This window comes from Sciurus vulgaris, assembly GCF_902686455.1.
Source record: "Sciurus vulgaris genome assembly, chromosome: 4".
Classification (NCBI taxonomy): Eukaryota; Metazoa; Chordata; class Mammalia; order Rodentia; family Sciuridae; genus Sciurus; species Sciurus vulgaris.
Genome location: NC_136464.1, coordinates 37,664,838 through 37,680,144, shown reverse-complemented (window position 1 = coordinate 37,680,144; position 15,307 = coordinate 37,664,838). Strand labels below are relative to the sequence as shown.

Here is a 15,307-nt window from a genome sequence, read left to right as displayed (position 1 = left end):
GCAGTCCCACAAGAGCCTGCCCAAAACAAATATTCATACCAATACCCTGTCACATTTCCTCTTTTGATTAAAAAAAAATGCACTGGCAGCTCTCAATTCCAAGAGAAATAAAATTGAAACCTTCCAAAATACTTTCAAGGAATCAATAAGAAGAAAATGTGGAAGATGGCATGACCTTAAGTTCCAAGTTTCCTGGTGTATCAGCTATAAATAAATTGCTTAACAATCAATGATATCAGAGCTCCTTAAACTAGGTGAATGTCCTTTGGGATTCTGTTTTGTCAGTGGGTATTTGGGTGGTGAGGGGGTGTTGGGGATCAAACCTAGGGCCTCCTACAAATTAGGCAAGCTTGAGCTACAAATCCAGGGCTTTTTTTTTTTTTTTTTTTGCTTTTTAAAAAAAATATTAAAATTTTAAGTCTTCATGTTGTCCAGGTTTTATTCTTGGATGCTTCAATTTATAAACATTTTAGACAGTTCAAAAAGAATGAGGGTAAATAATCATCTCACCCTGTCAGAAAAGAAGTGGCACTTCGGATTTCTTATTCAGCTCTTAACTTGAAATAGTCTCTAATTACAACCTATAAGATGTTAGGAAAAAAATGGCAAGAACTCAAACAATACAGAACCTCTGTCCTTTATAAAGCTACTGTCTTAAAAAAAAAAAAAAAAAAGTATTTTTCTGAATAAGACTATATACCTCCCCCTCCCCAAATGTAGTAGTGATAATATTTTATTTGTATATGTGCCTACCTCATCTGAATCTTACAAAATAATGAAGTGGTTAAGGTGAGAATCATAACTGTCCACTTATAGATTTTTAAACTAGAGCTTAAGGAGATTCAGAGACTTGCTCAACTAGATGCACCTTATCACAGGGTTCCTCCTCCCAGATCTAAGCCCTTACTTTGCTCTCTGAAAAAAAGGACAATATTATTCCAAAAACTCCCTTCTCGTTCTGGGGATATAGCTCAGTTGGTAGAGTGTTTGCCTCACAAGCACAAGGCCCTGGGTTCAAATCCCCAGCACCACAAAAACAAAAACAAAAACAAAAAAACTCCCTTCTTGAACTTGCTTTATTGTCTGTCACTGTAGGTTAGTTTACATTTTCTAGACTTTTGTATTAGTTGAATCATCTAATATGTACTTTTTTGGTCTAGTTTTTTTATTTTTTAATTCAGCATAATTATTTTAAGAGCTATTAATATAAGTGTATGTGATACCAGTTCATTCCCTTTTTATTGATGAATAGTATGTCAGTGTATGGATGCACCACAATTTGTTTATACATTCTGTAGTTGAGGGACATTTAAATTATTTACCCTTTGGAGCCATCATAAACAGTGCCAATATCACAAGAGATGTAACAACTGAGAAGGGGCTATAGGGCACAAAGATGCTACATAATACAAAGGTGACAGAAAGTATTTCATCCAGGGAAAAAAAAATTCACCCCAGAACAGATGGGAATGTATCCCAGTACAGTCACTTTAGCCTACACGATGATTAACAGGTGTGCACCCTTAAATTTCATCGAGAAATCATCTATCTAAATACAAACAGTATATGATACAATCATGTTTTAGAAATCTAATATACAAAGAAAAGGATATCTTAAAAAGGTAGCAATAAAGCTGACAGTAGCTAACTTAAGCATTATCTACAAATCAGGCACTAGGCTAAGCTTTATGAGATTTATATATAGCTAGGCACAGTGGCATGCCTGTAATCCCAGCAGCTCAGAAGGCTGAGGCTGGATGATCACAAATTCAAAGCCAGCCTCAGCAAGTTAGTGAGGCCCTAAGCAACTTAGCGAGACCCTGTCTCAAAATGAAAAATAAAAAAATCTGGGGGTGTGTCTCAGTGATTAAGCACTTCTGGGTTCAATCAGTGGTACAAAAAAAAAAAAAAAGATTTATGTATACACACACAAACACACACACACACCATGCCTGGTTACTCAGGAGCTGAGGTAGGACTATCCCAAGTCCAAGGTCAGCCTCAGCACTTAGTAAGACCCTTTTTCAAAGTAAAATATAATAAGGGGTTGGGGATGTAGCTCAGTGGTAAAGCACTGGTCAATCCCCAGTACCACACACATACACGCAAAGATTTATATATAGATATATAGTGCATAGTGATCATTATCTCCATTTTACAAGTGAATAAACCAAAAGCAAAGACAAGGTAAGAATGTGGCCCTAAGGTTATACAGCTTGCAAGAAGTAGAGTTAGATCTGCCTGACTCCAGACAAATCCATTTCAAGGCTATGCTAATTCATGTTTCATCTTCAGGTTTCACATGCTTTCCAGCTGGCTTGGAAGATACCTACTTTGAGTCAATAATACTATTGCTTAAACCACACTACTCCTTCGTTTTTAATTTTGTACGCATCAAGCAACTTTCTAATGTCTCCTTGTTTTTCCCAGCCTATTTTCTCTATGGGAAAAAAAGGATCCTCAATTTTCTTAACTAGTCACTGCAGTCCTGAAAATATGGCTCAATGTCACTCTAGTCCCTTCCAATAATCACAAATTCTGGATAAAGTTTTAGTAATCTGTGACTTCATCTCAATTATTTCTATAGGAAGCTTGAGGGAAAGGAAGGAGAACAGGCCAGTCGCAGGACAATAAACACTGGGTCAATAAATGGAAGACAGAAAAAGGAACACAAAAACTACACAAGTGTGTGCATGTGTGTGTGTGTGTGTGTGCTACATATATCGCTAGATGAGCTGGGCTTAAATCTACAAAGGGGAAGAAAAGTTTTATCACAGCAAATATGTCAAAGCCTGCAAGTCCCAAAGAGGATTATGATCACCTCAAGTTGGAGACAAACTTAAAAAGAAAATTGATAGTAAGTAGTGCATATGTCACACTCTGGTTGTTTTATTTTTTGTTTTTGTTTTTCAGTACTGGGGACTGAATGCCTGAGCTACATCCCCAGCCCTTTTATTTTTTAAGACAGGGTCTTGCTAAGTTGCTTGGGGCTTGGCTAAATTGCTGAGGTTGGCCTTGAACTTGAGATCCTTCTTCCTCAACCTCCCACATAGCTGAGATTACAGGCATGTGCCACTGTGCTTGCTGTTTATTTGGTTGGTTTGGTTTTTTTTGTTTTGTTTTGTTTTGTGCTAGGGATAGAACCCAAGGTCTTATGTATGCTAGGCAAGTGCTCTATCATTAAGCAACATCCCCAGCCCAAAATCTGGTTGTTTTTATGGTTTATCTTGAGCAGTCAACAGGGCTCCATGTGAATACTGATGCCTTTCCACAGAACCACATGGATATTGATGCCCTTTTCTATGTACCATCCTATGGAAACCATGTGGAAGCGCCTTAACATTTGATAGAGATACAGCAAAATGATCTTTTTGGAGGAAAGTCATACATTGCTGGTGGAGTTGTAAATTCTTGCAGCTACTCTGGAAAGCAGTATGGAGATTCCTCAGAAAACTTGGAATGGACCCACCTTTTCACACAGTTATCTCATTCCTCAGTTTATACCCAGAGGACTTAAAATCAGCACACTATAGTGACGAAGCCATGTGAATGTTTATAGCAGCTCGATTCACAATAGCTAGATTGTGCAACCAACCTAGATGTCCTTCAATAGATGAATGGATAAAGAAACTGTAGTATATATACACAATGGAATATTATTCAGCCATAAAGAATAAAATTATGGCATATGCAGGTAAATGGATGGAGTTGGAGAATATCATGTTAAGCAAGATAAGCCAATCCCAAAAAACCAAAAGCCAAATGTTTTCTCTGATAAGTGGATGCTCACACATAACAGGGGTGGTGGGGATTGGGGGATAAGAGAAGAATGGAGGAACTTCGGATTCTGTAGAGGGAAATGAGGGGAGGGGAGGGTGTGGGAGAAGGAAAGATAGTGGAATGAGATAAACATCATTACCCTTATGTACATGTATGATTACATGAATGGTATAAATTTACATTGTGTACAACCTTAGAAGTGAAAAGTTGTACTCCATTTATGTACAATGAATCAAAATGCAGTCTATAAAAATAAATAAAAATTTAAAATGCCCTGTTGGTACTTTGAAATACATCAGATCACTACAGAAGAGCTACATGCTGAAAGCAGGCATTAAAATTACCTAATTAATCCCCTTCTCTCAAAGATGAGGGAATAAGGCTAAAAGGGTGATGTAAGCCACATGTACAAAGTGGAAAGGACTTAAATATCTTATTTAAAAGCAGAGTTAAAAAAAATCAAATCAAAGATAATCAAAGCCTTTTAAGAAGAAAAATGTCTTTTAGCTTCTTTTTTACACAAAATGTCACAAATTATACCCTCTCCTTCTTGCAAAAGACGACTTACATCATGTCAAATTAGATCTTTACTCAGATACATAGTAATTGCTTCAGGCAGACACACTACCATACTCTTCTTTTATATTCAGCTGTAAGTCCCATCATCTAACTGAAGCATTTTCACAACTACTTATTGCTAAAGCTCACCAAGATGAGTAAGCTTATTAATTTCATCCCAGTATAGAGGTAGCATAATCTAAATGTAAAGTGATTTCTTTTAGAAATTAGATAATGATCTGGACATGGTAGTGGACACCTTTAATTCCTGCTACTTGGGAGACTAAGGCAGGAAGACCCCCACATTTAAGGCCAGCCTGGGCAACTTTGCAAGACCCTGTCTTAAAATGAAATATAAAAAGGGATAGGGGAATAGCTTGGTGATAAAGTGCTTTCCTAGCATGTTTGAGGCCACAAGTTCAATTCCCAGTACCAGAGCCAAAGAAAGAAATTTAAAATGAGAAGTAGATACTTGGTAATTAGTATTGTTTCCAAAGGAAAGGATACTAGTGAGATATATATACACACACATAACTAAAAAATTTATTTTTTTAAATTATTAACACAGATTAGGACCTGAGACACAAAGCACTGCCAGTGGTTCTCAGCAGCGCTAACTGGTAATCAGGCTGCATCTCAGAACTAAGAAAATGTGGAATACATATTTTGGAGATAATCTAAACTCTGTCTTAAGGAACACCGATGGCATTTCAATATTCTTAATCAAGAGGAAAAGGAATAACACAACCTTAGATTTAACCAGTGTTTCTCCCATGTGTACATAAGTCAGCTTGACTATCTGGAAAGATGAGAGGGGAAAATCTGATCTCACTTGATAGAGGAAAAAATTTCAATCCCGAGAGAGTCAATGGTCCTGTGACAACAATTTCCATCCAGAGACTGCTCTTCTGTAAAGTTATTTGGTCTATAACACTAAAAAGGAAACTTGATGCTTGCCAGATAGTTCTTCCAGTGTTAACAGATATAATACATATAATAACAAATATAATATATATTATATACATAATATATAATGACTTTCTGGTTATTAAGTTTTGTTGCTTAGTACTTAATCCAACAATTATACTAGTCAAAACCAATTTTAACCTGCAAAGCTGTTGATACCCAGAGAACATGCAAATTTCACTAATATGGGAGACCCCTGGCTGTTCAGCTTAAAACATATCAGTTATTTACCATAATGAGAAGATTCTGAGTTAAGTGTAAACTAACTGATTTATTCATTCACATTCTCTTCTCTATTCCTCTCCCTTGATCTCCTTCCTTCATTGCCCCACTCTTATAGTGTAGAGTGGGAGTTGGCAAATATTTTCTGAAAAGGATCAAACAGTAAATAGGTTAGGCTTTGTAAGCTCTGCTTTATAGCACAAAAGGATCTTTAGACAATCCATAAATGAATGGGTGTGGTAATGTTCCAATAAAACTTTACAAAAACAAGAATTAGGCCAGATTTGACTTACTGGACCATACTTTGCCAACCCTGGCATGGGACAATACTTTTAAAACTGTAATCTACATCAGAATCATGTATAGGACTTGTTAATACACAGATTTCTGGGCTCCATCAACGTTTCTGATTCAGTAGGTATGTAGAAGGTATGAACTTTGCATTTTTAATAATTTCCTAAAGGAGGCTGATGCTGCTAATCCAGGGACCACACTCTGAGAACCACTGGTATAGAATAATGGCCTATACTACATTCAGTGAAAGGCTGAAATATAATGGACAGTTGATAAGAAAAGTGGAAACCATAAGTTATAAACTTGATTACTACTTTTACAGAATATTTCATATGAGAACTTACTGTTTAGTGCCATAATATTATCTGTTCCCGGATGGTGGAAATTTATTCCCATGCGACCTAAAAAATAAAGTAATTTTATTTTAAGTCAAAGAAAAGAAAGCTCAATATAATTATTTCAAATACATTATAAAATATAAACATTACAAAAAACTAAAACAAATTAATCTATAACAAAAATGCTACCAAATGCCAAAGCAGTTACAAGTTTATAAATCAATTCATAAGACATAATACATGGAAAGTCTTAAAGCCAAAGTCTCAACACAAATAAAATACAACAAAACAAGAAAGAAGCTTCTGTGATAGAGTCTGAAATTTCCACATCTCCGACATTCCAATTTGACATGCCAATTCCCTGGATTAAGAATTTTATTTAAACAACCATTCATAGTGCTTTCAAATTCAAGCAGCCAAAAAAAAAAAAAAAAAAAAGTATATAAACTTGAAGCTTAAAGAGAATAAAAAGAAACAAGTTTCGGAATGGCTCAAAAATGCAACATAATTATTAGAATAGCAACCAGAAGAAAGATAGTAAAATTTATGTAACAGAGTGGGGGAAAATTATTGGTATAAAAATCTATAAAGTTCTTATGCAGTCCCCATCATTAACTAGTTTTATGACCTTGGGCATAATGTTAATTCCAGACCTTTATTCTTACGATTTTTACAGGCATTGAAAACTTTTGGCTATGTTGGTCAGCTTCCTGTTTTTGCAAAAGTCTGAGCTAAAAAAAAACTTTACATTTTTAAAGTGTGGCAAAATCAAACAAAAACAAATAATAATATGTGACAGAGGCCATGTGCCCTGTAAAGCCTAAAATATTTACTCTTTAGCCCTTCACAGAGTTTGGAAACCTCTGGTCTACTAGATGACGGGTTGGAATCAGATGTTTCAACTAATGACTCTCGGAGTAAAAGTGAAAGATTTAGACATTTGAATTTTTTTTCATTAGTTATTTGAGACCAGGAGGTAGATGTATCAATAGAAAATGGGGGAAAATGTACTTAGTAAAGTTTTTTGACTGATTCTTTCAACAAAACAGTTATTAAAACAATAGTTTATAAAGCTAATATGTATAAACTCGGTTCTGTGTACAGGTCTTGTTTTGTTGCTGTTCTGAGGACTGAATCCAGAGCATCACTCTACCACTGTGGTTTTTTGGTTGTTTTGTTTTTTGGTACTGGAATTTGACCCCAGGGGTGCTTTACTACTGAGCTATATCCCAGCCCTTTTTTTAGTTTTTGACACAGAGTATCCCAATGTTGTATAGGGCCTCAGTAAGTTGCTGAGGCTGGCCTCAAACTTGCAATTCTCCAGCCTCAGCTTCTTGAGTTGCTGGGATTATATGCATGCACTTCCACACTTGGCTCTGGGAAGACTTAATGTCCAATTATATCAAGGATTATGAAATTCTCAGAAGATGTTAATTCTATTTTGCAATCACTATATAAATAAATAAATGTCATGCATATTTTGGGGGAGAGTGGTACAGAGACTTTTACAATGAATATGATTTTATACATAATAGCAAAAGGGTCAGTCATCACCTGGCATAAAACTGTTATTGAAGACTAGAGGAAAACAGCTTCCTCCAGCTCTTCTGGCCAAAAAGAAAAGCATCATAGTAGAAGAAACAGAGCAGTTACCTCAAATAAAAAGGAGGAATTATAAATTCTTAGAAAACAATCATGGTTTTTGCCTAAACAAAATATCCTAATTTCTTAAAGGTCCTCATGGTAATTTGTGAAAGGTCATTTCATACTAAGAATTAGTGAAGGGCTGGGGGTATAGCTCATTGGCAGAATACTTGTCTAGAGTGTGCAAAGTCCTGGGTTTAATCCTCAGCTCCCTCAAAACAACAACAAAAATGTATAAAAATCAAATCCCTCAGAAGTGTAGATCTATCACTCGCATTAATATGTATGTATGTATGTATGTGTGTGTATGTGTGTAAGAATAGGAAAGTCAACAATTTATGAATTCTAATGGAATTTTTCTAATTTGCCAGTAAGCATTACATAGATTTAAAAAAATGATTTTTTCTTTTTATTATTTTAAACCTTATTAAGACAAAGAATATTGTAATTGTCCCTAGTTGTATGGAGATTATTTTGCTAGCATTTATAATATACCAAAATTCCTATTCAGAATTCACTAAAATGGTTTTGATAGAAAACCCATGCCTATTTTTACAGATTTCAGAGCCCTTTTCATATTTATTAGAAGCTAATTAGAAATTTCAAAAAGTACCCAATTGCTGGAAGACATACTTAATGTATCTACATATGCAAGTGTTCCGTATGTCTTATTATGCTTTCTAGTTCCTAAAGTCATTTTAAAGTCTCTGAAAATTATGGTTCATACTACATGCAAAGAGTGCTATCTCCTACCATCACCTTCATCAGAAACTATTACAGAAAAAGTTGTCACAGAACAAGGCTTTCACTCAGTAGGGAGAATTTACATTCTGGTTTCAATTAGCTATATCAATGTTCTCTCATCCATTATTCCAGATAATCAAGAACTTATTTGTATTCCTGACTACCAAATACTAATATCCATGAAAACCAGAGTGACTCAAGAGGAGGGTGTAGTTCCTACAAAGCTATGTTCCCTAATATTACTAGAATAATAAAGGATTATCAAGGAAATTAAGTAAGCCCCAATTTAGCTGAATCTCATTCCGTTTCTTTTAGTTCCTATGTCTATGTTTGCAGTAAAGAATTAGGTAGTTTATAGCCACTACACCAAATAACAGTTTTTGTACATTTCTGGATGGACATATATTCTCCAACTCAAAGGAATTTCCCTTTTATCCTTTAAAACTTGGATCCTTTTTGACTTTTTCATAAGGGGTTAGAACTTTTCAGCTTAGAAAGATGAAACTGAAAGGAAGCTGGGTTGTTTTCTAATTATTATTCTCTATCCTGTACTGATTACTTACAATTCAATCTTTCTTAAGAAGCAAAACAAGAGCCTTAGGCAGTGGTTTGCAGATGGAAGGCATCACTAATTGCTGAAAAGCAAAGCACTTTCTACTTTTCTGGTATTCTCCCTAATTCTATTTGACTTCAATGGATCTATGGATAAAAGTTAACGACATATGCTTTTATTAAAAAACTCGGGGTCAATGCCAGAACCATAAAATCAATTAATTAAATATAATCTAATTTTCCCCTCCAATTAAATGTAATTTTTGTTTTGTTTTGGTAAAATCACTTATGGATCTGGGCTGCAGCTCTGTGGTAGAGTACTTGCCTAGCGAGTATAAGGTCCTAGGTTCTATCCCCAGAACAGCAATAAATAAATAAACTCACTTATGGCTTATGCAAGCTAGTTACCTCTCAAAAATTAATGCTTAGATTACAAAATGCAACCCAGTTTCACTGGAGATAAGTTAGACAATATGGGAAAATGAAGATTTTAGAACACCAATGACAAGCAGTTATTTTGATTTATACTCTTGCAGTTTAGGGAGTATGTATATGTGATGGTTTCTTTTCTAAGACTGAAATTTTTCTATATATTTTTTCTTAATGTGCTGTGTGTCCTAACATTTTTGGGGATCTTTATTTATTTATTTATATGTGGTGCTGAGAATCAAACCCAGTGCCTCACACATGCCAGGCAGGCATTTTACCACTGAGCCACAACCCCAGTCCTTTGTCCTCATTTTTAAGGCTGTTAAGGGGTTTCAGACAAGAGAGAAAATATGTAACAACAAAAGGAAAACTAGTTCCAAATTCAGATGAGGCCATTTTTTTTTCCTTCCTTTTGTCCAACAAATACTGCTGTTTAATCAGCTGTGAGAATAGAATCAAGTGTGTGACATCTGGTGATTTTTGTTAATGCAGTCTGGTGCTGCCAGCGTGACATTTTGTCACCTGTCCATGGTCTGCTATTTTTAAGTTGTTCTTGTCAGCTAGCTATCTTTTAAGTATAGTGTAAAATATAAGGTTTCAAAAACTGGAAGGCATACTTGGTTTTACTGAGTTAAGTGATGCTGTGGAAATCTGAGACTCTGTCCCACTTTGCCCACTTCATAGCACCTGATAAATAAGGGTAAGAGGGGATAGAGGGAGAGTTTAGAGAAAAGGGTTACAAATGGTTATTTAGACTGTAAAAAATCAGATTCCATAAGCTTAACTCACATTCATATTTTAAAATCTAGTTATAAAAACTACCTCATTGTTAGTCAAAGTTTCAGAGTTCAACTAAAGCTAAACTTCAATGTATCCAAAATAAAACTGGGAATTTTTATTAATTCATAATTAATGATGGTCGTTTCTTTACTTCTGCAATATGTTATGTTAGGGGAAAACTGTTGTAGCTTCCTCTAATCACCCCTTTCAGAGAGCTTTATATGACAACTTGTTAGTGCTATATCCCAGAAAAGATAAAATGTATATCCTATTGAATGTTATGTTCCATTAGTTTTCTCTAAAAACTTGGGAATACATTCCTTTAGAAAACATATTTATAAAAAAAGAAAATGCATCCATAGATATAATATGTAAAAATATAGTAAAATGTTTTTTTAAAAAAAATCCCTCTTAAGGAAATCATAAAATTCTGGTAAAATATTCTAAAGATGTTCTAAATAACTAATTGGCAGAGCAAAGGGCTTAGGACTAAATTTAATTCCGAGCTTCTTCACATACCAGTAATGGATAATTTTCAGTATGTTGCCTAGGTGGGTCTCAAACTCACGGGCTCAAATGTTTCTCCCACCTCAGTCTCACAAAGTCTCCACATCTGGCTTCAGCAAACTGTTAAATTCTTTGTGCCTTTTCCACTTAAGACTGTACTTCAGAAAAATTAAATCAGAATTTCTAAATCTTTTTCTTTTAGAACTGTCAGGTGATTAAAATGTTAGATGTCAGACAAGTTAAGTCTGTAGTCCCAGCTACTTGGAAGGCTAAAATAGGAGGATTGCTTAAACCCAGGAAATTTGAGGGCACCCTGGACAAGAAAGCGAATCTCTGTCTCAAAAAAACAGTTGCTGGGCATGTTGGTATATTCGAGGTCCTGTCTCAAGGAGAAAAAAAAAAAAAAAAAAAAAAAGGCTGGGGATGTGGATGTGGTTCAGTGGTTAAGCACCCCTGGGTTCAATCCCTGGTACAAAAAAAAAAGGGTCGAAAAAATATATAGAATAATCACTTCTTGCTGACTAACAACCAGTCCCCTAATAGTTTACAGAATCTGCTCTCTGTGTACGTGTGCGCATGTGTATGTGTGTGTGTGTGTGTGTGTGTGTGTGTGTGTGTGTGCGCGCGCGCGCACACATGCATTTGTATGCACTTGTACATGGTGCTAGCGATCAAACCCAGGGCCTCATGCATACTGGCAAAGCTCTCCCACCCATGGAATCTGCTAATGTATACAAAATGCACTGATATAGACTGAAGAGAGATAACATAAAAATAAATCTGAGCAATGATTCAAGAAATAGAAGTAAAGAGACAGTATTTTTTTCTGGAACATCCAGTAAGTAAGTCAACAAAATGTAATGAAGATGCATTTTTCTACAAGGAGATCTCACAGTTTCATAAAAGGGAAATTTTGTTAAAGTCTTTATAATACTAAATTTAAATTGTGATGAATCAAAAATGCCTTCATAAAAACAAAGGAATAGACTCATTCCTTCTAAGTTTGCCAATTTAAATGTGTTCAAAGCACTATTGCCAGAAGATAAGCTGTTTTTTCCTCAAACTGTTTTAGTATACCTTTGAAAAGCAGGCTCTTCAATATCAGTTCCTAACTGACACCTGCTCTTTTCATTTTTCAAGTTTCACAAATAGCAAAGGAACAAAATTCAAATATGTAAGAACTCTTCATTAGGCACTACTCCCAGTCAGCCACATCTATTCTTTTGTTTTAAGAAGGAGACTACACAGGATAAAACAAAAGTGACTCCTCCCTATTTTTTGACTAGATGCCTGCTATATTGTGCTTCTCTAGCTAAAGGATAGGATCTTGTGTCCCAGTATCCCCAACTCTGCCAGCCTACTGGAGTTGGTATTCCCTTATTATTCTAGAGTAGGAAGAGTATGACCAATCAAACTTAATGATCAGGATTTTCAAGGCAGGGGACAACTATAAGGAGTGCACAGGAATGACTCTTCCCTCTACCTTTTTTATTTTTTTGGAAGGGGGAGTAGTAGGGATTGAACCCAGGGAAGTTTTACCACTCTGCTACAGTTCCCTTTTTAAAATTTTTCAAACAGGTTCTCACTAAGTCATTGAGAGTCTCCCTAAATAGCTGAGGCTAGTCTTGAACTTGTGATCCTCGTGCCTCAGCTTCCCACGTCACTGGAATTACAGATGTGAGACACCACATCACGTGTGTGTGTGTGTGTGTGTGTGTGTGTTCACTGAGTTACATCCCCAGCCCCTTTCATCTCTCCTTCTACTTCTCTCAACACTGGAAATCCCCTTAATCATCATAGTTGTGAGAAGAGTTGGCTTCCCCTTCAAACAACTACAAATAAGAGCAGTGATCAGCTGAGTATGGTGGCACACTCTGGTAATCCCAGCAACTCAGGAGGCTGCAGCAGAAAGATTGCCAGTTCAAAGTCAGCCTCAGCAAATTTAGCAAGACCCTGTCTCAAATAAAAACATTATTTTAAAAGGGTTAGTGATGTAGCTCAATGGTAGAGTACCCCTGGATTCAATCCCCAGCACTTTTTAATTTTTTTTTTTTTCTTGAAGAAAAAGAAAATTGGGCTCTAGGAAAAAAAAACACCAAGACAAAGAAACACACAAAAAACAATTACGAGCCAGGCTCAGTAGCACACACCTAAATTCTCAGCCTACCGGAAGTCTAAGAATCACAGGTGTGAGATCAGATTGGACAATTTAGTCAGACTGTCTCAAAATAAAATTTAAAAGGCTGGGGGTGTAGCTCAGTGCTGAAGCATTTGCCTAGCATCTGGGAGGCCCTGGGTTCAATTCCCAGTACCACAAAAACAAAGAAAACAAAAATCCACCACTCTGTACTTGAGTTTTGAGACCCTTAAAATAGTGTTCCTGTATTCAACTGGAATAAGAAGATACAAGGCTGAAGTATAGGCGGGAATACTAAAGATAGGAAAAAAAAAAAAAATGGAATAGAGAGAAGTGTTTCTGGACAGGCCCATACAGAAGTCACACAGTAGATACCCTACCCTACTGTATTTTTCTTAAAGCTCAATCCACTTACTTGTTTATTGTTTATGCTTTTTATTTTTTTTTATTTTTTTATTTTTTTTTTGGTGGTGCTGGGGATTGAACCCAGGGCTCTGTGCATGCAAGGCAAGCACTCTACCAACTGATCTACATCCCCAGCCCTTGTTTATGTTTTTTGACCCAAAGACCATCACTATAAATTTACCTTAAAGACAAGCTATATGTCAGAACTCATTCATGGTAGCATTACCTATAATAAAGGAAAAACTGTGAACAACCTACAATTCCAAATATAAGTCCTATTAAGAAATTATAAAGATCAAAGAGAAACATGGATAATATTTACTATATGGAAAATAGAAAAATAAAGGACACACTATCATAATGCATGCTTCCTTGCTTGCCTTCTTTCTGCAGTACTGGAGATTGAACCCAGTACTTTTTAATGTTTTTAATTTTGAGAGAGGGTCTAGCTAAGATGTCCAGACTGGCCTTGAGCTTGTGATCCTCCTGCATCAGCCTCCTGGGTAGCTGATGAGCCACCACTGCTGGCCACAATGCTTTATTTTTTTAGTCACCTTTTAGTTCTAACAATTTTCTCTACTTTTTAAAATTAAAATTACTCAAAACATTTTAAGGTACAAGTATCATTTGTTATGGTAGTGGAAGTAATAAGGATCAAATGTGATGCTATAAATCAGATTTAAAACTCCCCTGACTGTAAAAGGGAAACAGGAAGCTCAAACACCCCAAAGGACAAAGGACAATGACATACTGATATCACTGACCACAAGGAAGTAGTCCATTCATATGAAATCGCTGTGGGAAGTTAGTAAGATGAACTGGGAAGCTGCAACAATGTGGAGGCTGTAAAAAGTATATATGCAGTATCTTTCAACTTATTAGGACATATTTATTATAAGCACTGTGCAGCAGGTTTTTATAAACAAAACCACATAACTGCTAGTCAAGAATGCTATGCAGAGGTAGTTGGACCTGCAAAACACACAAATGGAATTAGGTATTTATATTACCCCATAGTGAGGTTCCCTCCTTACACTATGCCAGTGAGACACTCAAGAAGGTATAATAGCTTCTGTTTAACCTAAGTACACAAAATTGTGGTAAATTATTTTAGGCTGCAATCTAAGAACCTTTCATAGCAAGACAAAAAGAATACAGACCACAATAAAACAGGTATGCATAAAGAACAGGAGTTGAATATTTTAGAATAAATAGGAAAGGCTTATAGATATTTATGGTAGAGAAGGATGAAAAATGTAGCCTTAGAATATTCTAAAAATGCAAAATAGACTGTGAATTTTTTTTTGTTTTTTTTAAACATCTTTCTCACTTATAAGTGAATTATGCTTTAAATTACCAGGTACCTCATCTTTAACTGAAGAAAGATGTGGTAACAATGACTAAATATTTTTTTCCTGCTTCTAAAGGCCTTCAAATATAGTTTTTCTGGGGCTAGGGTTGTGGTTCAGTGGTAGAGTGTTTGACTTGTACATGTGAGGCACTGGGTTTGATCCTCAGGATCACATAAAATAAATAAATAAAATAAAAGCATTGTGTCCATCTACAACTAAAAAAATAAGAAAATTATGAAATGGACTTCTGATGTGTCTTGAGGAAATAAGTATCAGCTCTTCATAATCAGTCACACCCTATATAAAGGTCACAAGGACCAGGGTTCACATAAGATGGGTAACCCTGTGGCAAACTCTTCACAGTTTTCAGATATTAAGGTCCTAACCTAAGTAGAATGGGTATTTCCACAGAAAATTTGTATTAGTATTTAAAATTTAAAAGGGTACCTAAAAAATCCTATAATCCATAAAAGGAATGATATGTAATTATGAATGCAACATATAAATTTATATGGACTCTAAAAATATTGTTAATCTTGGGATTCTCTGCCTTTTATTTAACCCAAAACATTTACATACTTTAAGACATTTCCCTTGTG

The 15,307-nt window shown here is 35.5% G+C and overlaps 1 protein-coding gene across 9 annotated transcripts in view; it reads right to left on the bottom strand.

Annotated features, from left to right (window-relative positions):
• The window catches only part of CPEB3 (cytoplasmic polyadenylation element binding protein 3), a 172,564-nt gene that overhangs the window by 91,650 nt on the left and 65,607 nt on the right, over positions 1 to 15,307 (bottom strand). For 7 of the 9 annotated variants that reach the window (XM_079137567.1, XM_079137568.1, XM_079137566.1 and 4 more), the window contains one exon: positions 6,165 to 6,221. In XM_079137567.1, coding sequence (XP_078993693.1) covers positions 6,165 to 6,221 — 57 coding nt within the window. Of the gene's footprint in view, positions 1 to 6,164; positions 6,222 to 6,811; positions 7,663 to 15,307 lie in introns of those variants that run through there. The other 2 variants (XM_079137571.1, XM_079137572.1) reach the window with 2 other exon arrangements.